A 24,252-nucleotide genomic window follows, 5' to 3' on the forward strand; every position below is an offset into this window, starting at 1 on the left:
CGGGTTATTAAAGAAAAGAACGTTTGAAACAAAGTGGTGGGGCGAGTATGGGGGGCGAAGAGGGGGGTAAAAAGGGGGGGAAAAGGAGTTTTATGTTATTAATCCTGCGATGTGGTAACTTTTCTCTCTTCCACAGGAGGTGGTGGGGGGAGGAAAGGAGGTGGAGGAGATGGGGCGTTGGCCATTGGGGGCGGGGCCAAGGGGGAAGCGCGGGCTCGGTTCCCGCGCTAAGATAATCATGTCGGGAATAGAGAAGCAGGAAGGAGGGGGCGTCGCACGGTGCAAGCCGAGGTCACGGGGGGAAGCCGAGGTCGGCCAGAGTTTGCTGACTTCTGGGAGCAACATGGGGGGTGTAACTACGCTAGTGGGGGATCTAGCGGGTGGGAGGGGGAATTATTGGGCTGCTGCTGCTGGGGAGAGGGGGGAGCTGGCATGGGGTGGGATGGGCGGGGGGGCACCGCCTGGGGGGGGACACAGCTGCGTGGGAACCGGGTGAGGAGCTGGAAAAAGGGGATGGCTAATCGACAAGGGGGGGGGTAAAAAGCCCCCCAACCCGGCTGATCACGTGGAACGTGAGAGGGCTGAACGGGCCGATAAAGAGGGCACGGGTACTCGCACACCTTAAGAAACTTAAGGCAGACGTGGTTATGTTACAGGAAACACACTTGAAACTGATAGACCAGGTGAGACTACGCAAAGGTTGGGTGGGGCAGGTGTTCCATTCGGGGCTAGATGCGAAAAACAGGGGGGTGGCTATATTAGTGGGGAAGCGGGTAATGTTTGAGGCAAAGACTATAGTGGCGGATAGCGGGGGCAGATACGTGATGGTGAGTGGCAAACTACAGGGGGAGACGATGGTTTTGGTAAATGTATATGCCCCGAACTGGGATGATGCCAATTTTATGAGGCGTATGCTAGGACGCATCCCGGACCTAGAGGTGGGAAAGTTGGTAATGGGGGGAGATTTCAATACGGTGTTGGAACCAGGGCTGGACAGGTCGAGGTCCAGGACTGGAAGGAGGCCGGCAGCAGCCAAGGTGCTTAAAGATTTTATGGAGCAGATGGGAGGAGTAGACCCGTGGAGATTTAGCTGACCTAGGAGTAAGGAGTTTTCGTTTTTCTCCTATGTCCACAAAGTCTATTCGCGAATAGACTTTTTTGTTTTGGGAAGGGCGTTGATCCCGAAGGTGAGGGGAACGGAGTATACGGCTATAGCCATTTCGGATCACGCTCCACATTGGGTGGACTTGGAGATGGGGGAGGAAACAGAAGGGCGCCCACCCTGGAGAATGGACATGGGACTAATGGCAGATGAAGGGGTGTGTCTAAGGTTGAGGGGGTGCATTGAAAAGTACTTGGAACTCAATGATAATGGGGAGGTCCAGGTGGGAGTGGTCTGGGAGGCGCTGAAGGCAGTGGTTAGAGGGGAGCTGATATCAATAAGGGCACATAAAGGAAAGCAGGAGAGTAGGGAATGGGAGCGGTTGCTGTAAGAACTTCTGAGGGTGGACAGGCAATATGCGGAGGCACCGGAGGAGGGACTGTACAGGGAAAGGCAAAGGCTACACGTAGAATTTGACTTGCTGACAACGGGTACTGCAGAGGCACAATGGAGGAAGGCACAGGGTGTACAGTACGAATATGGGGAGAAGGCGAGCAGGTTGCTGGCCCACCAATTGAGGAAAAGGGGAGCAGCGAGGGAAATAGGGGGAGTGAGGGATGAGGAAGGAGAGATGGAGCGGGGAGCGGAGAGAGTGAATGGAGTGTTCAAGGCATTTTATAAAAAATTATACGAAGCTCAACCCCCGGATGGGAGGGAGAGAATGATGGGCTTTCTGGACCGGCTGGAATTACCCAAGGTGGAGGAGCAGGAAAGGGTGGGACTGGGAGCACGGATTGAAATAGAGGAAGTAGTGAAAGGAATTAGGAGCATGCAGGCGGGGAAGGCTCCGAGACCGGATGGGTTCCCAGTTGAATTTTACAGGAAATATGTGGACTTGCTCGCCCCGCTACTGATGAGGACCTTTAATGAGGCAAAGGAAAGGGGACAGCTGCCCCCGACTATGTCTGAGGCAACAATATCGCTTCTCCTAAAGAAGGAAAAGGACCCGCTGCAATGCGGGTCCTATAAGACCTATTTCCCTCCTAAATGTAGACGCTAAGATTCTGGCCAAGGTAATGGCAATGAGGATAGAGGATTGTGTCCCGAGGGTGGTCCATGAGGACCAAACTGGGTTTGTGAAGGGGAGACAGCTGAATACGAATATACGGAGGCTGCTAGGGGTAATGATGATGCCCCCACCAGAGGGGGAAGCGGAGATAGTGGTGGCGATGGATGCCGAGAAAGCATTTGATAGAGTGGAGTGGGATTATCTGTGGGAGGTGCTGAGGAGATTTGGTTTTGGAGATGAGTATGTTGGATGGGTGCAGCTGTTGTATAGGGCCCCAGTGGCGAGTGTGGTCACGAATGGACAGGGATCTGCATACTTTCGGCTCCATAGAGGGACAAGGCAGGGATGCCCTCTGTCCCCATTATTGTTTGCACTGGCGATTGAGCCCCTGGCAATAGCATTGAGGGGTTCCAAGAAGTGGAGGGGAGTACTTAGAGGAGGAGAAGAACACCGGGTATCTCTGTATGCGGATGATTTGTTGTTCTATGTAGCGGACCCGGCGGAGGGGATGCCAGAGATAATGCGGACACTTTGGGAGTTTGGAGAATTCTCAGGATATAAACTGAACATGGGGAAAAGTGAGTTGTTTGTGGTGCATCCAGGGGAGCAGAGCAGAGAAATAGAGGACTTTCCGCTGAGGAAGGTAACAAGGGACTTTCGTTACTTGGGGATCCAGATAGCCAAGAATTGGGGTACATTGCATAGGTTAAATTTAACGCGATTAGTGGAACAAATGGAGGAGGACTTCAAGAGATGGGACATAGTATCCCTGTCACTGGCAGGGAGGGTGCAGGCGGTTAAAATGGTAGTCCTCCCGAGATTCCTCTTTGTGTTTCAGTGCCTCCCGGTGGTGATCACGAAGGCTTTTTTCAAAAGGATCGAAAAGAGTATCATGAGTTTTGTGTGGGCCGGGAAGACCCCGAGAGTGAGGAAGGGATTCTTACAGCGTAGTAGGGATAGGGGGGGGGGTGCTGGCACTACCGAGCCTAAGTGAGTACTACTGGGCCGCCAATATCTCAATGGTGAGTAAGTGGATGGGAGAAGAGGAGGGAGCGGCGTGGAAGAGATTGGAGAGGGCGTCCTGTAGGGGGACTAGCCTACAAGCTATGGTGACGGCCCCATTGCCGTTCTCACCGAAGAAATACACCACAAGCCCGGTGGTGGTGGCGACTTTGAAAATTTGGGGACAGTGGAGACGGCATAGGGGAAAGACGGGAGCCTTGGTGGGGTCCCCGATAAGAAATAACCATAGGTTTGCCCCGGGGAGAATGGATGGGGGATTTGGAATATGGCAAAGAGCAGGAGTAACGCAACTAAAAGATCTGTTTGTGGATGGGAAGTTCGCAAGTCTGGGAGCGCTGACCGAGAAATATGGGTTGCCTCAAGGGAATGCATTCCGGTATATGCAACTGAGGGCTTTTGCGAGGCAACAGGTGAGGGAATTCCCGCAGCTCCCGACGCATGAGGTGCAGGACAGAGTGATCTCAAAGACATGGGTGGGGGACGGTAAGGTGTCAGATATATATAGGGAAATGAGGGACGAGGGGGAGATTATGGTAGATGAGCTGAAAGGGAAATGGGAAGAAGAGCTGGGGGAGGAGATTGAGGAGGGGCTGTGGGCGGATGCCCTAAGTAGGGTAAACTCATCGTCCTCGTGTGCCAGGCTAAGCCTGATTCAATTTAAGGTGTTACACAGGGCGCATATGACTGGAGCACGGCTCAGTAAATTTTTTGGGGTAGCGGACATGTGTGCGAGATGCTCGAGAAGCCCAGCGAATCACACCCACATGTTCTGGTCATGTCCGGCACTACAGGGGTTCTGGGTGGGGGTGACAAAGGTGCTTTCGAAAGTAGTGGGGGTCCAGGTCGAACCAAGCTGGGGGCTGGCTATATTTGGGGTTGCACAAGAGCCGGGAGTGCAGGAGGCGAGAGAGGCCAATGTTTTGGCCTTTGCGTCCCTAGTAGCCCGGCGCAGGATACTGTTGATGTGGAAGGAAGCCAAGCCCCCGGGGGTGGAGACCTGGATAAATGACATGGCAGGGTTTATAAAGCTGGAACGGATTAAGTTTGTCCTCAGGGGATCGGCTCAAGGGTTTACCAGGCGGTGGCAACCGTTCGTCGAATACCTCGCAGAAAGATAGAGGGAATGGAAAAGAAGAAGACAACAGCAGCAGCCCGGCGGCGGCGGGGGGGGGGGGGGGGGGGGGAACCAGAAGTAATCTCAGGGTTGTTAATGTATATGTATAATATGTATAGGTCGTTGCTATAAATAATTGTATATTGGACTGTTAAATCATATTTTTGGAGTGTTTATCTGAGACAAGGCAGTTGCCATTTAGTTTTAGTTTTCATTTTTGTCATATATTATTTATTCTTTGTTTATACAACAGGTCATTGTTATTTATACAGTTATATTATTGTGTAAAGGATACACAATGTACTGTGATGGTTGACCAAGAATTTTCAATAAAATATTTTTTTTAAAAAAGATGTTCACTGTATGTTTTAAAAAGGTTAACTTGAGTTTATAGAATAAACATTGTTTTGTTTTACAAACCACTGGTCCATTTCTGCTGTCCCACACCTGGAGAGTGGGCCGTGCGCTCCCCACACCACAATCTATTAAAAGTTGTGGGTCAGGTGAACTCCATGATACACTTCGGGGTTCTCTACACCCTGACCCATAACACTGTGCCCCGAGAGTTAACGTTTCAGGGCCAGTACGAAGAGTGTCGAAGCGTGAAGTCCAGATCCCTCCGGCGGATGCCGTACGGGTGCGTTGCTGACGCCTCCTGCCCGTCGCATTCGCTCGTCTTTGTGGATGAGTGCATCGCTGCCCATTGCTGCCGTGTACCGGGCTTGGCGGGGGGGGGGGGGGTCTGCCGATAGAGGAGGTTGCCAGTCCGTCCCCTGCAAGAAGCCCTGCGCTCGTGTGAAAAGGTGTGGTTATCCGCGCCCACCCTGTCACCAACCCCACCCTTGCCCTCCGGAATCAAGCTTTGACTCTTGCCCCCTTTTCCAGAACGATGAGGACTCTGATATGGACGAGGGGGGCCCCTCGCAGAGTGCCACAGGCTCGCAGGCCCAACGCAACCTGGACAAGCTGACTCCCGCTGCTGTCGACAGGAAGGTAGGCAACTGTTCCCCCGTTTTCCCCCCCCCCACACCACCCTACCCCCCCCCCCCCACACCACCCTGCTCCCCCAGCCCATCCCTCCCTCCCCACTGCTCGACAGTATCACAAACAGAGGAGGCCATTCAGCCCCTCTCGAGCCTGTTACACAGGAACAGGAGGAGGCCCATTTAGCCCTTCTCGAGCCTGTTACACAGGAACAGGAGGAGGCCCCATTCAGGCCCCTCTCGAGCCTGTTACACAGGAACAGGAAGAGGCCCCATTCAGGCCCCACTTGAGCCTGTTACACAGGAACAGGAGGAGGCCCATTTAGCCCCTCCCGAGCCTGCTGCACAGGAAGAAGGGGAGCCCATTCAGCCCCTCTCGAGCCTGTTACACAGGAACAGGAGGAGGCCCATTCAGCCCCTCTCGAGCCTGTTACACAGGAACAGGAGGAGGCCCATTCAGCCCCTCTCGAGCCTGTTACACAGGAACAGGAGGAGGCCCATTCAGCCCCTCTCGAGCCTGTTACACAGGAACAGGAGGAGGCCCATTCAGCCCCTCTCGAGCCTGTTACACAGGAACAGGAGGAGGCCCATTCAGCCCCTCTCGAGCCTGTTACACAGGAACAAGAGGAGGCCCATTCAGCCCCTCTCGAGCCTGTTACACAGGAACAAGAGGAGGCTCATTCAGCCCCTCGAGCATGCTCTATCATCACATCAGATCAAGGTTGATCTGAAGTTGGACTCCATCTACCTGCCACAGTTCCGTAATCCTTAACCCCCTTACTCAGCAATAACCTGGGCACTTATGCCCTCAGTGACGCCCTGTGAGGCCAATATGGCTTTCACGAGATTCAGGGCCCAGAACTGCAAAACCGTTATTCCCATCTGCGCAATTAGTCTCTCAGTGACCCCCTGCGAGGCCGATATATCCTGCCTGAGGCACATGGCTCCGCTCCAGAGAATCCCTACAGTGCAGAGGGAGGCCACCGAAGAGCACCCTACTCCCCCGCCATCACCCAGCAATCCCACCTAGGGGCGATTCAGCGCGGCCAATCCACCTAACCCGCACCTCTTTGGACTGCGGGAGGAAACCGGAGCCCCCGGAGGAAGCCCACGCACACACGGGGAGAACGTGCAGACTCCGCACCCGAGGTCTCCCCATTGCAATCTGCTTTCCCCTCCAGGTTTTGATGGGGGGGGGGGCTAATGGGCTCTTTCGCTTCATGTTCCACAGGTGAGCGAGGTGGTCCAGTACATCCTGATTATGGAACAGAGGAAGATCCCAGTCAAACGGAAAGGTGAGTGAGTTGGGAGCGAGCGGCCACCAGGCAGCTGGAGGTGGGACCAATTGCTGCGCGTGTTTTTCTTCCGCCTGCTGGCCAAGATTTAGGCCTCGAGGATAGAGGATTGTGTTCCGGGGGGTGACAGGGGAGGACCAGGCGGGGTTTGTCAAAAGTAGGCAGTTAACAGCCAACGTTAGAAGACTCTTGAATGTCATCACGACGCCCTCCGAGGGTGGGTGGTGGTGGGGGGGGGGGGGGGGAGGAGGAGGTTGAGGTGGTGGTCGCTATGGACGCGGAGAAGGCCTTCGACCAGGTGGAGTGGAAGTATTTGTGGGAGGTCGTGGGGCGGTTTGGGTTTGGGCAGGGCTTTGTAGACTGGCTCCGGGTGCTGTACCAGGCACCGGTGACGAGCGTGCGGACGAACCGGGTGAGTTCGGACTATCGGCTGCACCGAGGGACAAGGCAAGGATGTCCACTCTCCCCACTGTTGTTTGCCTTGGCTGTAGAGCCATTGGCGATGGCGTTGAGAGCATCGAAGGACTGGAAGGGGCTAAACCGGGTGGAGGGTGGAGCACGGGGTCTCGTGGTATGCGGACGACTTACTCCTGTATATTTCAGACCCGTTAGGCGGGAATGGGGGATCCTCGGGGAATTTGGCCGGTTCTTGGGGTATAAATTGAATATGGGTAAGAGTGAGGTCTTTGTGATCCAGGCGTGGGGGACAGGAGAGGAGACTGGGGGAGATGTTGTTTAAAGTGGTGGGAGGGAGTTTTCGCTACCTGGGTATTCGGGTGGCACGGCGATGGGAGCAGTTACATATATTAAATCTGGCCCAGTTAGTTGAGCAAATGAAGAAGGATTTTCGGAGGTGGGACATGCTCCTGTTGTCACTGTCGGGGAGGGTACAGACCAGTAAAGATGACGGTTCTCCCGAGAGTTTTCTTTGTTTTCCAGTGCCTCCCTATTTTTATCCCGAAGGCCTTTTTTAAGCGGGTCAGTGCGATGATCTCTGGGTTTGTGTGAGCGGGTAAAACCCCGTGAGTAAGGACGGTGCTGTTGGAGCGGAGCCGAGGCGGGGGAGAGGGAGGGTCGGCCCTACCGAACTTCAGGAATCGACTGGGCGGCAAATATAGCCACTGTCAGGAAGTGGGTCGTGGGGGAGGGTTCGGTATGGGAGCAGATGGAGGTGGCATCATGTAGGGGCACTAGTAACGGCACCTTTGCCGTTCTCGCCGGCCCGGTACTCCACAAGCCCGGTGGTGGTGGCGACCCTGAGAGTTTGGGGACAGTGGCGGAAGCATGTGGGAGTGGAGGGTCTGGGCTCCAATTTGTGGTACTCACCGGTTTCTCCCGGGGAGGATGGATGGGGGGGTTTCGGAGGTGGAAGAGGCCAGTGATTGAGAGGCTGGGGGATCTGTTTATCAATGGGAGCTTTCCTTGTTTCGAGGATCTGGAAGAGGAGTTTGAATTTCCGGGAGGGAATGGGTCTCGTTATCTGCAGGTGAAGGACTTTGTGCAAAGTCAGGTTTTGATCTTTCCGCTTCTACCACCCCAGGGGATACAGGACGAGGAAGTTTCTAGAACGGGGATGGGGGAGGGGAAGGTCTCAGACATTTATAAAGAACTACCAGTGAGCCAGAGAAGACACAGCTAGAGTGAGACAGCAAAGAGTGAGTTTGGGAATTTGAATCTAGGTGGGAATTTGAAGCTGGGTGGGGAGGAAGTGCTTTTTATCCCTGGTAAATTACTGGTAAGTAGTTTTTCTGTTTTCTTTTTCTTTTCATTGGTATATTTATTTATTTTTTCTTCATTTTTGGGGGGGGAAATTGTAGCTGTTGAAGTTAACCGAAGGTTTAAGACATGGCAGGAGATCTCAGACTCGTGTCATGCTCCTCATGTGCGATGTGGGTGCTCAGGGACACGTCCACTGACCCTGGCTCCTTCACGTGCAAGAAATGTGTCCAGTTGCAGCTCCTGTTAGACCGCTTGACGGCTCTGGAGCTGCGGATGGACTCACTTTGGAGCGTCCGCGATGCTGAGGACGTCGTGGATAGCACGTTTAGCGAGTTGGTCACACTGCAGGTGAAAGTTACTGAGGGAGATAGAAAATGGGTGACCAAAAGACAGAGCAAGAGTGGGAAGGCAGTGCAGGTGTCCCCTGCGGTCATCTCCCTGCAAAACAGATATACCGCTTTGGATACTGTTGAGGGAGATGGCTCACCAGGGGAAGGCAGCAGCAGCCAGGTTCATGGCACCGTGGCTGGCTCTGCTGCGCAGCTGGGCAGGAAGAAGAATGGCAGGGCTATAGTGATAGGGGACTCAATCGTAAGGGGAATAGATAGGTGGTTCTGCGGACGCAATCGAGACTCCTGGATGGTATGTTGTCTCCCTGGTGCAAGGATCAAGGATGTCTCGGAGCGGCTGCAGGACATTCTGCGGGGGGGTGAGGGTGAACAGCCAGCTGTCGTGGTGCACAAAGGCACCAACGATATAGGTAAATAACGGGACGAGGTCCTACAAGCTGAATTCAGGGAGTTAGGAGTTAAACTAAAAAGTAGGACCTCAAAGGTAGTCATCTCAGGATTGCTACCAGTGCCACGAGCTAGTCAGAGTAGGAATGTCAGGATAGATAGGATTAATGCGTGGCTCGAGAGATGGTGCACGAGGGAGGGATTCAAATTCCTGGGGCATTGGAACCGGTTCTGGGGGAGGTGGGACCAGTACAAACCGGACAGTCTGCACCTGGGCAGGACTGGAATCTATGTCCTAGAGTGTTTGCTAGAGCTGTTGGTGAGAGTTTGGCAGGGGGATGGGAACCAATGCAGGAAGTTGGAAGGTAGTAAAACAGGGACAGAAACAAAAGGCAGTAAGGGGGAAAGTGTAAGGCAGAGAAGCCAGAGTCAAAAATCAAAAAGGGCAACAGTACAAGGTACAGTGACTGAGGGGAGCTCAGTGAATAGGACCAGGAATACTAAAAGAAATAAAATGGGAAGTGAAAACATTAATGCCAAGCGACGCGGCAGGTTGTTACATGAAGATATGGGTTCAACGATAAGGAAAATTAGGAGAAAAGTTAAGAGGAAATATAACTTAGGGGAGGTCACTGATCGAGGTGTTAAGATTCAAAATAGAGGTAAAAAAGCCAACATAAGTGTACTTTACCTGAATGCTCGTAGTATTCGGAATAAGGTAAATGAGTTGTCGGCGCAAATCATCGTGAATGACTATGATTTAGTGGCCATTACTGAAACATGGTTAAAGGATGGTCACGACTGGGAGTTAAATATTCCGAGCACGGTGGTGCACTGGGTTAGCATTGCAGCCTCACGGCGCCGAGGTCCCAGGTTCGATCCCGGCTCTCGGTCACTGTCCATGTGGAGTTTGCACATTCTCCCCGTGTTTGCGTGGGTTTCGCCCCACAACCCAAAGATGTGCAGGCTAGGTGGATTAGCCACGCTAAATTGCCCCTTAGTTGGAAAAAATGAATTGGGTAGTCTAAATTTATTTTTAAAAATATCCGAGGGTATCAAACTACTTGGAAGGACAGAGTGGATGGTGAGGGAGGTGGTGTAGCTCTGTTATTTAAAGATGACATCCGGGCAACATTAAGTGATGACATCGGTGTTATGGAGGAATTCATTTGGGTGGAAATCAGGAATAGTAAGGTGAAAAAGTCACTGATAGGAGTAGTCTATAGGCCACCAAATAGTAACATTATGGTGGGGCAGGCAATAAACAAAGAAATAACTGATGCATGTAGAAATGGTACAGCAGTTATCATGAGGGATTTTAATCTACGTGTTGATTGGTTTAACCAGGTCGGTCAAGGTAGCCTTGAGGAGGAGTTTATAGAATGTATCCGCGATAATTTCCTAAAACAGTATGTAATGGAACCTACGAGGGAACAAGTGGTCCTAGATCTGGTCCTGTGTAATGAGACAAGATTGATTCAGGATCTCATAGTTAGGGATCCTCTCGGAAGGAGCGATCACAATATGGTGGAATTTAAAATACAGATGGAGGGTGAGAAGGTAAAATCAAACGCTAGTGTTTTGTCCTTAAACAAAGGAGATTACAATGGGATGAGAGAAGAACTAGCCACGGTAGACTGGGAGCAAAGGCTTTATGGTGAAACAGTTGAGGAACAGTGGAGAACCTTCCAAGCGATTTTTCACAGTGATTTGGAGTTGGGGATCAAGGGCAATGTGTCCAAGTTTGCAGACGACACTAAGATAAGTGGTAAAGCAAAAAGTGCAGAAGATACTGGAAGTCTGCAGAGGGATTTGGATAGGCTAAGTGAATGGGCTAGGGTCTGGCAGATGGAATACAATGTTGACAAATGTGAGGTTATCCATTTTGGTAGGAATAACAGCAAAAGGGATTATCATTTAAATGATAAAATACTAAAACATGCTGCTGTGCAGAGAGACCTGGGTGTGCTAGTGCATGAGTTGCAGAAAGTTGGTTTTCAGGTGCAACAGGTGATTAAGAAGGCAAATGGAATTTTGTCCTTCATTGCTAGAGGGATGGAGTTTAAGACTAGGGAGGTTCTGCTGCAATTGTATAAGGTGTTAGTGAGGCCACACCTGGAGTATTGTGTTCAGTTTTGGTCTCCTTACTTGAGAAAGGACGTACTGACACTGGAGGGTGTGCAGAGGAGATTCACTAGGTTAATCCCAGAGCTGAAGGGGTTGGATTACGAGGAGAGGTTGAGTAGACTGGGACTGTACTCGTTGGAATTTAGAAGGATGAGGGGGGATCTTATAGAAACATATAAGATTATGAAGGGAATAGATAGGATAGATGCGGGCAGGTTGTTTCCACTGGCGGGTGAAAGCAGAACTAGGGGGCATAGCCTCAAAATAAGGGGAAATAGATTTAGGACTGAGTTTAGGAGGAACTTCTTCACCCAAAGGGTTGTGAATCTCTGGAATTCCTTGCCCAGTGAAGCAGTTGAGGCTCCTTCATTAAATGTTTTTAAGATAAAGAGAGAGAGTTTTTTTGAAGAATAAAAGGATTAAGGGTTATGGTGTTCGGGCCGGAAAGTGGAGCTGAGTCCACAAAAGATCAGCCATGATCTCATTGAATGGTGGAGCAGGCTCGAGGGGCTAGATGGCCTACTCCTGCTCCTAGTTCTTATGGAGTGGGGGGAAACCTAGATAGGGGAGGTTAAACGTAAATGGGAAGATGAGCTGGGTAAGGAGTTAGAGGCGGGTCTGTGGGACGATGCTCTGAGCAGAGTCAACACGTCCTCATCATGTGCCAGGCTCAGCCTGATACAATTCAAGATGGTTCACCGGGAACACATGACGGTGGCCCGGATGAGCAGATTTATTTTGGGTAGAGGACAGGTCTGTGAGATGTGCAGGGGGGCCCGCAAACCATGCAGGAATTGGCGGATGTCACGGCCACGGTACTAAAAATGAGGGTGGTGCCGAGTCCAGAGTTGGCGATTTTCGGAGTGTCGGAAGGCCCGTGAGTCCAGGGGGCGAGAGAGGCTGACGTTTTGGCCTCTGCCTCCCTGGTAGCCCGGAGACGGATATTACTAGTGTGGGGGGACTCGGAGCCCCCGAAATCGGGGGTTTGGGTTAGCGACATGGCCGGGTTTCTGAGGCTTGAGAAAATCAAGTTTGCCCAATAGGGTCAACGTTAGGGTTCGTTCGGAGGTGGCAGCCGTTTATCGACTTCTTCGGGGAAAACTAAACTGTCAGCAGATTCAATAAGGGGGGGGGGTGAGGGAATGAGGGCGGTAGGGGGAGTTAAGGAGGAAACCCACGCAGACACGGGGAGGACGTGCAGACTCCGCACAGACAATGACCCAAGCCAGAATCGAACCTGGGACCATGGATCTGTGAAGCAATTGTGCTATCCACAATGCTACCGTGCTGCCCTTAAGAACAAATAAATCTACACTATATCATTTTCCCGTAATCCATGTACCTATCCAACAGCTGCTTGAAGGTCCCTAATGTTTCCGACTCAACTACTTCCACAGGCAGTGCATTCCATGCCCCCACTACTCTCTGGGTAAAGAACCTACCTCTGATATCCCTCCTATATCTTCCACCTTTCACCTTAAATTTATGTCCCCTTGTAATGGTGTGTTCCACCTGGGGAAAAAGTCTCTGACTGTCTACTCTATCTATTCCCCTGATCATCTTATACAGTCCAAAGATGTGCGGGTTAGGTGAATTGGCCAATGATAAATTGCCCTTAATGTCCAAATTGCCCTTGGTGTTGGGTGGAGGTGTTGGGTTTGGGTAGGGTGCTCTTTCCAAGAGCCGGTGCAGACTCAAAGGGCCAAATGGCCTCCTTCTGCACTGTAAATTCTATGATAATCTATGATTAATCTAGGACAAAGGTTCGGCACAACATCGTGGGCCGAAGGGCCTGTTCTGTGCTGTATTTTCTATGTTCTATGTTTAGTTTAATTCAGTTTAGGCGGGTTCAGCGAGGGGAGAAGGAGTGGTTTGGGGATTGTGTGTGTCAGCTATGTTGGCGGCGTATGGTTGTTGGGTGGTGTGGGGGGGGGGGTTACATACTGAATTATGTTTACATTTGTATTTGTATCTTTTATTGTTATAAAACCATAAATGCCTCAATAAAATGTTTGTTTAAAAAAAAAATGTTTTTCTTCTGCCTCAGTCCGACTGTTAGATACAGAGTAAAGCTCCCTCTACACTGTCCCCATCAAACACTCCCAGGACAGGTACAGCACGGGGTTAGATACAGAGTAAAGCTCCCTCTACACTGTCCCCATCAAACACTCCCAGGACAGGTACAGCACGGGGTTAGATACAGAGTAAAGCTCCCTCTACATTGTCCCCATCAAACACTCCCAGGACAGGTACAGCACCGGGTTAGATACAGAGTAAAGCCCCCTCTCCACTGTCCCCATCAAAGACTCCCAGGACAGGTACAGCACGGGGTTAGAGACAAAGTAAAGCTCCCTCTACACTGTCCCCATCAAACACTCCCAGGACAGGTACAGCACGGGGTTAGATACAGAGTCAAGCTCCCTCTACACTGTCCCCATCAAACACTCCCAGGACAGGTACAGCACAGGGTTAGATACAGAGTAAAGCCCCCTCTCCACTGTCCCCATCAAAGACTCCCAGGACAGGTACAGCACCGGGTTAGATACAGAGTAAAGCCCCCTCTCCACTGTCCCCATCAAAGACTCCCAGGACAGGTACAGCACGGGGTTAGAGACAAAGTAAAGCTCCCTCTACACTGTCCCCATCAAACACTCCCAGGACAGGTACAGCACGGGGTTAGATACAGAATCAAGCTCCCTCTACACTGTCCCCATCAAACACTCCCAGGACAGGTACAGCACGGGGTTAGATACAGAGTAAAGCTCCCTCTACAGTGTCCCCATCAAACACTCCCAGGACAGGTACAGCACAGGGTTAGATACAGAGTAAAGCCCCCTCTCCACTGTCCCCATCAAAGACTCCCAGGACAGGTACAGCACAGCGTTAGAGACAAAGTAAAGCTGCCTCTACAGTGTCCTCATCAAACGCTTCCAGGACAGGTACAGCACGGGGTTCGATACAGAGTAAAGCTCCCTCTACACTCTCCCCATCAAACACTCCCAGGACAGGTACAGCACGGGGTTAGACACAGAGTAAAGCTCCCTCTACAGTGTCCCCATCAAATGCTTCCAGGACAGGTACAGCACGGGGTTAGATGCAGAGTAAAGTTCCCTTTACACTGTCCCCATCAAACACTCCCAGGACAGGTACAGCACGTGGTTAGATACAGAGTAAAGCTCCCTCTATACTGTCCCCATCAAACACTCCCAGGACAAGGACAGCACGGGGTTAGATACAGAGTAAAGCTCCCTACACAAAAGTGCTCAATTAGGTCGCCCCCTAGTCGTCTCTGCTCCAGCAAAAACAACCCATACCTATCCAACCTCTCTTCATAACATCCCAGGCAATAGCCTGGTGAATCTCCTCTGCACTCACTCCAGTGCAACCACATCCTTCCTATAATGTGGCGATCGGAATTGCACAGACTACTCCAGCTGTGGCCTCACCAACGTTCTGCACAACTCCAACATGACCTCCCTACCTTTGTGACTCGATTGATAAAGGCAAGTGTCCCATATCCGTACTTCATCTCCCCAACCTGTCCTCCCACCTTCAGAGATCTATGGACAAACACTCGAGGGTCCATTAATCAATCCTCTGACCATGCTAAGACGTCATCCTTGACGCCACGAGCACTTCTCTTGTGTGTCGATAGTTCGTGTGGCACCTCCTCTAAATCCAGGTGTCCTGCCTCGACCGTCTGAACCTCTCTCACCCTTGGATTCTGTCTCCTTCTGCAGATATTATCAAGCACGTCCTGAAGGACTACAGATCGAGATACGTGGAGATCCTGAAACGCACCACCAAGACCTTTCACCAGGTTAGTGTTGGTGTCCAGCACTGACTACCCAACCCCAGGACAGGCTCCTCGTCCCCATGGTTACCGCGGCTTGTCTTTCTGTGCCACATCCCTACCACCCCTCAAGATTCCTCTTCCGTATATGCTTTCTGATACATTTGTTTTATTTCTGTATCTTTTTGTTGTAACTCCGTCAATTTTCCTGAACTAAAAATATCTGCCTCACCCTCCACCTGTTCTTGTTCTTTTTCAACCATCTGATCAAAAATCGTTTCTGATAATTGCACTTCAACTTCATCTTCACTCTTTGATTTCTCCTCTTGTCTTAACCTGTGACTTTACGACCTTGTTACTACACAATCCGGAGAAATCCCAGGATATTCGTCCTTCAACACTTCAGTTGTCTGATTTTCCACTGGCTTATCAACCACAGTATGCATCACTCCCACCTGCGATCCAGCTATATCATTACCCAAGATAAACTGTATTCCTGGACAAGATAGTTTCTCTATTACTCCTACTACCACTTCACCACTCTTCACTGGACTTTCCAACCTTACTTTATATAATGGAACACTACTCCTCTCACCCTGAATTCCACATATTACCACCTTTTCTGGCAACATTCTTCCCAAAGTACATAAGTCCTCATCTCTTACCATTAAAGATTGACTAGCTCCCGGATCTCTTAAAATTGTGACTCCTTTACCTCCTCCTCCAGGTATACATTAAAAAAAAATAAAAAAATTTAGAGTACCCAATTAATTTTTTCCAATGATGGGGCAATTTAGCGTGGCCAATCCACCTAGCCTGCACATCTTCGGGTTGTGGGGGCGAAACCCTCGCAAACACGGGGAGAATGTGCAAACTCCACACGGACAGTGACCCAGAGCCGGGATCGAACCTGGAACCTCGGCGCCGTGAGGCAGCAGGGCTAACCCACTGCGCCACCCTGCTGCTCCCCTCCTGGTACACATGAGTAAACTTTACCCACACGAGTAAATTCTTTAAAGACATCTGGCACATTCTTAATTACTTCTTGAACAGGCTGTACAATCGTTTGCACCTCCTTCGCTTCACTTGGGCTTTCCTTTACCACTCTAACAAACCCCACTGTCTTATCCTGTTTTACCACATCAGCCTTCCCAGTGCTTTTCTTCAACCACCAACACTGTGACTTTACATGGCCTAGTTTATTACAGTGAAAACATCCGAAACTTTTCATTTCTTTTCCACCCTCCTGGATTTCTTTTTTAATCTGAGGTACACTCTCCTTATTATCTCCCATCAGATCACCTTTACCTTTACCACTTGAGTGTTTCTCATGTCCCCAGTTTCTATCCCTCACTGGCTTAAACTGGGGCGAGATTCTCCGACCCCCTGCCGGGTCGGAGAATCACCGGGGGCTGGCCTGAATCCCTCCCCCGCCGGTTGCCGAATTCTCCGGCACCGGAGATTCTGCGGGGGCGGGAATCGCGCCGGTTGGCGCCCCCCCCCCCCCCCGCGATTCTCCGACCCGGATGGGCCGAAGTCCCACTGCTAGGATGCCTGTTCCACCGGCGTGGATTGAACCACCTACCTTACCGGCGGGACAAGGCGGTGCGGGCGGGCTCCGGGGTCTTGGGGGGGCGCGGGGCGACCTGGCCCCGGGGTGTGCCCCCACGGTGGCCTGGCCCGCGATCGGGGCCCACCGATCCGCGGGCGGGCCTGTACCATGGGGGCACTCTTTTCCTTCTGCCTTCGCCACGGTCTCCACCATGGCAGAGGCGGAAGAGACTCCCTCCACAGCGCATGCACGGGGATGCCGTGAGCGGCCGCTCCCGCACATGCGCCGCCCGGAGATGTCATTTCTGCGCCAGCTGGCGGGGCACCAAAGGCCTTTTCCGCCAGCTGGCGGGGCGGAAATTAGTCCGGCGCAGGCCTAGCCCCTCAAGGTTGGGGCTCGGCCCCCCCAAGATGCGGAGGATTCCGCACCTTTGGGGCGGCGCGATGCCCGACTGATTTGCGCCGTTTTTGGCGCCGGTCGGCAGACATCGCGCCGATACCGGAGAATTTTGCCCCTGATGTCAGAAACCAAGCTTTGATTAATGAACTAATTCATAATCATCTGCCATTTCTGCTGCTAATCTCGCAGTTTTAACCCTCTGTTCCACATGAGTTCTCACTACATCAGGAACTGAATTTTTAAACTCCTCCAAAAGTATAATTTCTCTGAGAGCTTCATACGTTTGGTCTATTTTCAAAGCCCTTATCCACCTATCAAAATTACTCTGTTTGATCCTTTCAAACTCCATGTATGTTTGACCAAATTCTTTCCTTAAATTTCTAAACCTTTGTCTGTAAGCTTCAGGAACTAGTTCATATGCACCTAAGATGGATTTTTGCACCTCCTCATATGTCCCAGATACCTCCTCCGGTAGCGATGCAAACACTTCACTCGTTCTACCTACCAGCTTTGTTTGAATCAGTAACACCCACATGTCCTGTGGCCATTTCATTTGTTTCGCTACCTTCTCAAATGAAATGTAAAAGGCTTCTACGTCCTTCTCGTCAAACCTTGGCAATGCTTGGACATATTTAAATAGATTCCCATCAAGCCTTCGACTTTGACGCTCTTTCTCTTTATCCTCATCACTATCATCCAACTGTATGTTTCCCTTTACATCTGTCAATTTTAACTGACTGTCATGTTTCATGGCCATTTTCTGAAGTTCAAACTCTCTCTCTTGTTCCCTTTCCTTTCTCTCTTTTTCCCTTTCCTTTCTCTTTTTCCCTTTCGACTCTCTCTTTTTCTTTTTCCCTGACCTGTATCTCCCTTTCTCTTTCTTGTCGTTCTGCTAGGGCTATTCTTTCTTTTTCCCTCATTTCATATTCAAGCTGCTTTAATTCTTTATCATGTTCAAGTTGCTTAATGTGTAACTGAATTTTTTGCCATTTCTAATGAGTCGGGACTGCATCTAGGGCAATTTTAAATGCTCAGCTGCTGCTGTAAGTACCTCTTCTTTTCTTATGCTGTCAGGTAACGTTAACTGCAATGTTTTTGCCAAATCTAACCGTCTGCTTTTAGTCTCTGTCCGCAAGGTGCTGCGTGTGACCGTCTCCACCCCCAAAAAACCTTCGAGCCTCTGAAAGAGCCATTGTCCACAACACACTCCCCACTTAAACTTGAATACCACACCTGAAAAGCAACCACAATATGCTCACCCCTCACTGTCTTTAAGTTCACTAAGCCAATCCAATAGATAGACTTTCATCCCCCTCAAGACCCCAATTTGTTATGGCCCAGGGTATAAGAGAACCCCAAAGTGTATCATGGAGTTCATCTGACCCACAACTATTAATAGATTTTGGTTATGAGCACAAGGGCATACTTTAAGGTGTGATGCAACAGAGATCTCAAGTATTTTTAAAGAAAACAATGTTTATTCTATGAATCCAGTTAACATTTTATAAACACACAGTAAACATCTTATCAACTACCAACACAAATACCCCCCCCGCCCCCCAAAGATACAGTACTCTTATAGGTAACCCTTGGCAACATTCTGAACAACATCCATAAGCCAAACACCCTTTTTTCCAACAAAAACAGTAAGACCATACGACACAGGAGCAGAATTAGGCCACTCGGCCCATCGAGTCTGCTCCGCCATTCAATCATGGCTGATATTTTCTCATCCCCATTCTCCTGCCTTCTCCCCCCTAACCCCTGATCCCCTTATTAATCAAAAGTAGGTTTGCATTCCTTACAGAAATTATCAAGTGATCTGGAGACATTCTTTAGCATGCAGAGAGAGACACCAAAATACACCTCCTTGGTTTGGATGCAGCTCTCCAACTGAAAACGAAAGTCAAACTCGGAGCCACAAACAGGTTCCAGGTCAAAACGAAAGTCAAACTCAGAGCCACAGCCCAGCTCCACCCACACGCTGACATCACTGCAGCCACTTGAGACGACAAACATTTCTGAAAGTGACATTCCCATTCTCTCTTTTGTCTCACTCTCTGCTCTTTCTCCCTGTCTCTGTCCATCCCCATCCCTCCCCCCCATGCCTATCCCATTACTCTCCCCCCTCCCCTGCCCCTCTCTCCCCTCCCTCCCTGCCCCCCCCTCTCTTTCTCCCCTGCATCTTTCCCTCTCTCTCTGCCCTTCTCTTTCACTCCCTCTCTCCCCTGCCCCCTCTCTCCCCCTCCCCTGCCCCCTCTCTCCCCCTCCCCTGCCCCCTCTCTCCCCCCTCCCCTGCCCCCTCTCTCCCCCTCCCCTGCCCTCTCTCTCCCCCTCCCCTGCCCTCTCTCTCCCCCTCCCCTGCCCTCTCTCTCCCCCTCCCCTGCCCTCTCTCTCCCCTTCCCCTGCCCTCTCTCTCCCCCTCCCCTGCCCTCTCTCTCCCCCCTCCCCTGCCCTCTCTCTCCCCCTCCCCTTCCCTTTCTCTCTCTCCCCCTCCCCTGCCCTTTCACTCACGCTCTCCCTCTCACCTGCCCCCCCCTCCCTCCCTCTCTATCTCCCCTGTCTCACTCTTTCGCTCTTTCTCCCCTGCCTCTCTATCTCTCTCTCTCTCTTTTTCTGCCCCTCTCTTTCACTCCGTCCCTCCCCTGCCCCTCTCTAACTCACCCTCCCTCCCTGCCCCTCTCACTCCCCTCCCCTGCCCCCTCTCTCACTCTCCCCCTCCCCTGCCCTTTCTCTCCCCTGCTCCTCTCTCCCCTACTCCTCTCTCTCTTTCTCCCCTGCCTCTCTCTCCCTCTCTCTTTCTCCACTCCCTCTCTCTCCCCTGCTCCTCTCTCTCTTTCTCCCCTGCCTCTCTCTCTTTCTCCCCTGCCTCTCTCTCCCTCTCTCTTTCTCCACTCCCTCTCTCTCCCCTGCTCCTCTCTCTCTCCCTCACTTTCTCCCCTGCCTCTCTCTCCCCCTCCCCTGCCCTTTCACTCACACTCGCTCCCTCCCCTGCCCCCCTCTCCCTCTCTATCTCCCCCATCTCACTCTTTCGCTCTTTCTCCCCTGCCTCTCTCTCTCTCTCTGCCCCTCTCTTTCACTCCCTCCCTCCCCTGCCCCTCTCTCACTCACCCTCCCTCCCTGCCCCTCTCTCACTCACCCTCCCTCCCTGCCCCTCTCACTCCCCTCCCCGCCCCTCTCACTCCCCTCCCCTGCCCCCTCTCTCACTCTCCCCCTCCCTTTCTCTCCCCTGCTCCTCTCTCTCTTTCTCCCCTGCCTCTCTCTCCCTCTCTCTTTCTCCACTCCCTCTCTCTCCCCTGCTCCTCTCTCTCTCCCTCACTTTCTCCCCTGCCTCTCTCTCCCCCTCCCCTGCCCTTTCACTCACACTCTCTCCCTCCCCTGCCCCCCCTCCCTCTCTATCTCCCCATCTCACTCTTTCGCTCTTTCTCCCCTGCCTCTCTCTCTCTCTCTCTCTGCCCCTCTCTTTCACTCCCTCCCTCCCCTGCCCCTCTCTCACTCACCCTCCCTCCCTGCCCCTCTCTCACTCACCCTCCCTCCCTGCCCCTCTCACTCCCCTCCCCTGCCCCCTCTCTCACTCTCCCCCTCCCTTTCTCTCCCCTGCTCCTCTCTCTCTTTCTCCCCTGCCTCTCTCTCCCTCTCTCTTTCTCCACTCCCTCTCTCTCCCCTGCTCCTCTCTCTCTCCCTCACTTTCTCCCCTGCCTCTCTCTCCCCCTCCCCTGCCCTTTCACTCACACTCTCTCCCTCCCCTGCCCCCCCTCCCTCTCTATCTCCCCATCTCACTCTTTCGCTCTTTCTCCCCTGCCTCTCTCTCTCTCTGCCCCTCTCTTTCACTCCCTCCCTCCCCTGCCCCTCTCTCACTCACCCTCCCTCCCTGCCCCTCTCACTCCCCTCCCCTGGCCCCCTCTTTCTCTCTCCCCTCCCCTGGCCCCCTCTTTCTCTCTCCCCCCTCCCCTGCCCCCCTCTTTCTCTCTCCCCCTCCCCTGCCCCCTCTCTCTCCCCTGCCTCTCTCTCATTCTCTTTCTCCCCTCCCTCTCTCCCTCTCTTTCTACCCTGTCTCTCTCACTCCCTCCCCTGCCCCTCGCTCTCTCTCCCCTTCCCTCTCTCACTCTCCCCCTTCCCCCCTCTCACTCTCCCCCTCCCCTGCCCTTTCTCTCCCCTGCTCCTCTCTCCCCTGCTCCTCTCTTTCTCCCCTGCCTCTCTCTCCCTCTCTCTTTCTCCACTCCCTCTCTCTCCCCTGCTCCTCTCTCTCTCTCCCCTCCCTCTCTCTCTCCCCTCCCTCTCTCTCTCCCCTCCCTCTCTCTCCCTCTCCCTCTCCCCTGCCTCTCTCTCCCCCTCCCCTGCCCTTTCACTCACGCTCTCTCTCCCCTGCCCCCCCCTCCCTCTCTATCTCCCCGTCTCACTCTTTCGCTCTTTCTCCCCTGCCTCTCTCTCTGCCCCTCTCTTTCACTCCCTCCCTCCCCTGCCCCTCTCTCACTCACCCTCCCTCCCTGCCCCTCTCACTCCCCTCCCCTGCCCCCTCTCTCTCCCCTGCCCTCTCTCCCCCCCCTCCCCTGCCCTCTCTCCCCCCCCTCCCCTGCCCTCTCTCCCCCCTCCCCTGCCCTCCCTCTTCACCCTGCCCCTCCCCCCGCGCCATGACTTCTTTCACATTCTCCCCCGCCACTCTCTCTCTCTCCTCCTCCCCTGCCCTTTCTCTCTCCTCTGCCCCCTCTCTCCCCCTCCCCTGCCCTCTCTCTCCCCCCTCCCCTGCCCTCTCTCTCCCCCTCCCCTGCCCTCTCTCTCCCCCTCCCCTGCCCTCTCTCTCCCCCTCCCCTGCCCTCTCTCCCCCTCCCCTGCCCTCTCTCTCCCCCTCCCCTGCCCTCTCTCTCCCCCTCCCCTCTCTCTCCCCCTCCCCTGCCCTCTCTCTCCCCCTCCCCTGCCCTCTCTCTCCCCCTCCCCTGCCCCCTCTCTCCCCCTCCCCTACCCTCTCTCTCCCCCTCCCCTGCCCTCTCTCTCCCCCTCCCCTGCCCTCTCTCTCCCCCTCCCCCGCCCTCTCTCCCCCTCCCCTGCCCTCTCTCTCCCCCAACCCTGCCTTCTCTCTCCTCCTCCCCTGCCCTCTCTCTCCCCTCCCCTGCCCTCTCTCTCCCCCTCCCCTGCCCTCTCTCCCCCTCCCCTGCCCTCTCTCCCCCTCCCCTGCCCTCTCTCCCCCTCCCCTGCCCTCTCTCCCCCTCCCCTGCCCTCTCTCCCCCTCCCCTGCCCTCTCTCCCCCTCCCCTGCCCTCTCTCCCCCTCCCCTGCCCTCTCTCTGCCCCTCCCCTGCCCTCTCTCTCCCCCTCCCCTGCCCTCTCTCTCCCCCTCCCCTGCCCTCTCTCTGCCCCTCCCCTGCCCTCTCTCTGCCCCTCCCCTGCCCTCTCTCTCCCCCTCCCCTGCCCTCTCTCTCCCCCTCCCCTGCCCTCTCTCTCCCCCTCCCCTGCCCTCTCTCTCCCCCTCCCCTGCCCTCTCTCTCCCCCCTCCCCTGCCCTCTCTCTCCCCCTCCCCTGCCCTCTCACTCCCCCTCCCCTGCCCTCTCTCTCCCCCTCCCCTGCCCTCTCTCTCCCCCTCCCCTGCCCTCTCTCTCCCCCTCCCCTGCCCTCTCTCTCCCCCTCCCCTGCCCTCTCTCTCCCCCCTACCCTCTCTCTCCCCCTCCCCTACCCTCTCTCTCCCCCGCCTCTGCCCTCCCTCCCTCCCCTGCCCTCTCTCTCTCTCTCTCTCTCTCTCTCTCCCCCTCCCAAGTCCCTCTCTCTCCCCCTCCCCTGCCCTCTCTCTCTCTCCCCCCTCCCCTGCCCCCTCTCCCCCTCCCCTGCCCCCTCTCCTGCCCCCTCTCCCCCTCCCCTGCCCCCTCTCCCCCTCCCCTGTCCCCCTCCCCTGTCCCCTCTCTCTCTCCCCCGCCCCTGCCCTCTTTCCCCCTCCCCTGCCCTCTTTCCACCTCCCCTGCCCTCTTTCCCCCTCCCCTGCCCTTTTTCCCCCTCCCCTGCCTCTTTCCCCCTCCCCTGCCTCTTTCCCCCTCCCCTGCCCTCTTTCCCCCTCCCCTGCCCTCTTTCCCCCTCCCCTGCCCTCTTTCCCCCTCCCCTGCCCTCTTTCCCCCTCCCCTGCCCCCTCTCCCCCTCCCCTGCCCCCCTCTCCCCCTCCCCTGCCCTCTCTCTCCCCCTCCCCTGCCCTCTCTCTCCCCCTCCCCTGCCCTCTCTCTCCCCCTCCCCTGCCCTCTCTCTCCCCCTCCCCTGCCCTCTCTCTCCCCCTCCCCTGCCCTCTCTCTCCCCCTCCCCTGCCCTCTCTCTCCCCCTCCCCTGCCCTCTCTCTCCCCCTCCCCTGCCCTCTCTCTCCCCCTCCCCTGCCCTCTCTCTCCCCCTCCCCTGCCCTCTCTCTCCCCCTCCCCTGCCCTCTCTCTCCCCCTCCCCTGCCCTCTCTCTCCCCCTCCCCTGCCCTCTCTCTCCCCCTCCCCTGCCCTCTCTCTCCCCCTCCCCTGCCCTCGCTCTCCCCTCCCCTGCCCTCTCTCTCCCCCTCCCCTGCCCTCTCTCTCCCCCTCCCCTGCCCTCTCTCTCCCCCTCCCCTGCCCTCTCCCCCTCCCCTGCCCTCTCTCTCCCCCCTGCCCTGCCCTCTCTCTCCCCCTGCCCTGCCCTCTCTCTCCCCCTGCCCTGCCCTCTCTCTCCCCCTCCCCTGCCCTCTCTCTCCCCCTCCCCTGCCCTCGCTCTCCCCCTCCCCTGCCCTCGCTCTCCCCCTCCCCTGCCCTCGCTCTCCCCCCTCCCCTGCCCTCGCTCTCCCCCTCCCCTGCCCTCGCTCTCCCCCTCCCCTGCCCTCGCCTCCCCCTCCCTGCCCTCCTCTCCCCCTCCCCCTGCCCTCGCTCTCCCCCTCCCCTGCCCTCTCTCCCCCACCCTCCCTCTCTCCCCTGCCCTCTCTCTCCCCCTCCCCTCTCTCTCTCTCCCCCTCCCCTGCCCTCTCTCTCTCCCCTGCCCATCTCCCCCTCCCCTGCCCCCTCTCCCCCTCCCCTGCCCCCTCTCCCCCTCCCCTGCCCCCTCTCCCCCTCCCCTGCCCCCTCTCCCCCTCCCCTGCCCCCTCTCCCCCTCCCCTGCCCCCCTCTCCCCTCCCCTGCCCCCTCTCCCCCTCCCCTGTCCCTCTCTCTTTCCCCCTCCCCTGTCCCTCTCTCTTTCCCCCTCCCCTGTCCCTCTCTCTTTCCCCCTCCCCTGTCCCTCTCTCTTTCCCCCTCCCCTGTCCCTCTCTCTTTCCCCCTCCCCTGTCCCTCTCTCTTCCCCCCCCCCCTGTCCCTCTCTCTTTCCCCCTCCCCTGTCCCTCTCTCTTTCCCCCTCCCCTGTCGCTCTCTCTTTCCCCCT

The 24,252-nt window shown here is 54.6% G+C and overlaps 2 protein-coding genes across 3 annotated transcripts in view; one reads left to right on the forward strand and one right to left on the reverse strand.

The window, feature by feature from the left end:
• Positions 1-15,028, forward strand: part of LOC140398937 (uncharacterized) — a 40,222-nt gene extending 25,194 nt beyond the window's left edge. For both annotated transcript variants that reach the window (XM_072487924.1, XM_072487925.1), the window contains exons 3-5: positions 5,194-5,301; positions 6,523-6,586; positions 14,910-15,028. In XM_072487924.1, the coding sequence (XP_072344025.1) occupies positions 5,194-5,301; positions 6,523-6,586; positions 14,910-15,013 (276 nt within the window). In that variant the 3' untranslated portion in view covers positions 15,014-15,028. The remainder of the gene's footprint in view (positions 1-5,193; positions 5,302-6,522; positions 6,587-14,909) is intronic.
• The window catches only part of atp2b4 (ATPase plasma membrane Ca2+ transporting 4), a 386,143-nt gene that overhangs the window by 270,315 nt on the left and 91,576 nt on the right, over positions 1-24,252 (reverse strand). The window lies entirely within an intron of this gene.

The sequence above is a fragment of the Scyliorhinus torazame genome, chromosome 22 (genome assembly GCF_047496885.1).
Source record: "Scyliorhinus torazame isolate Kashiwa2021f chromosome 22, sScyTor2.1, whole genome shotgun sequence".
NCBI lineage: Eukaryota > Metazoa > Chordata > Chondrichthyes > Carcharhiniformes > Scyliorhinidae > Scyliorhinus > Scyliorhinus torazame.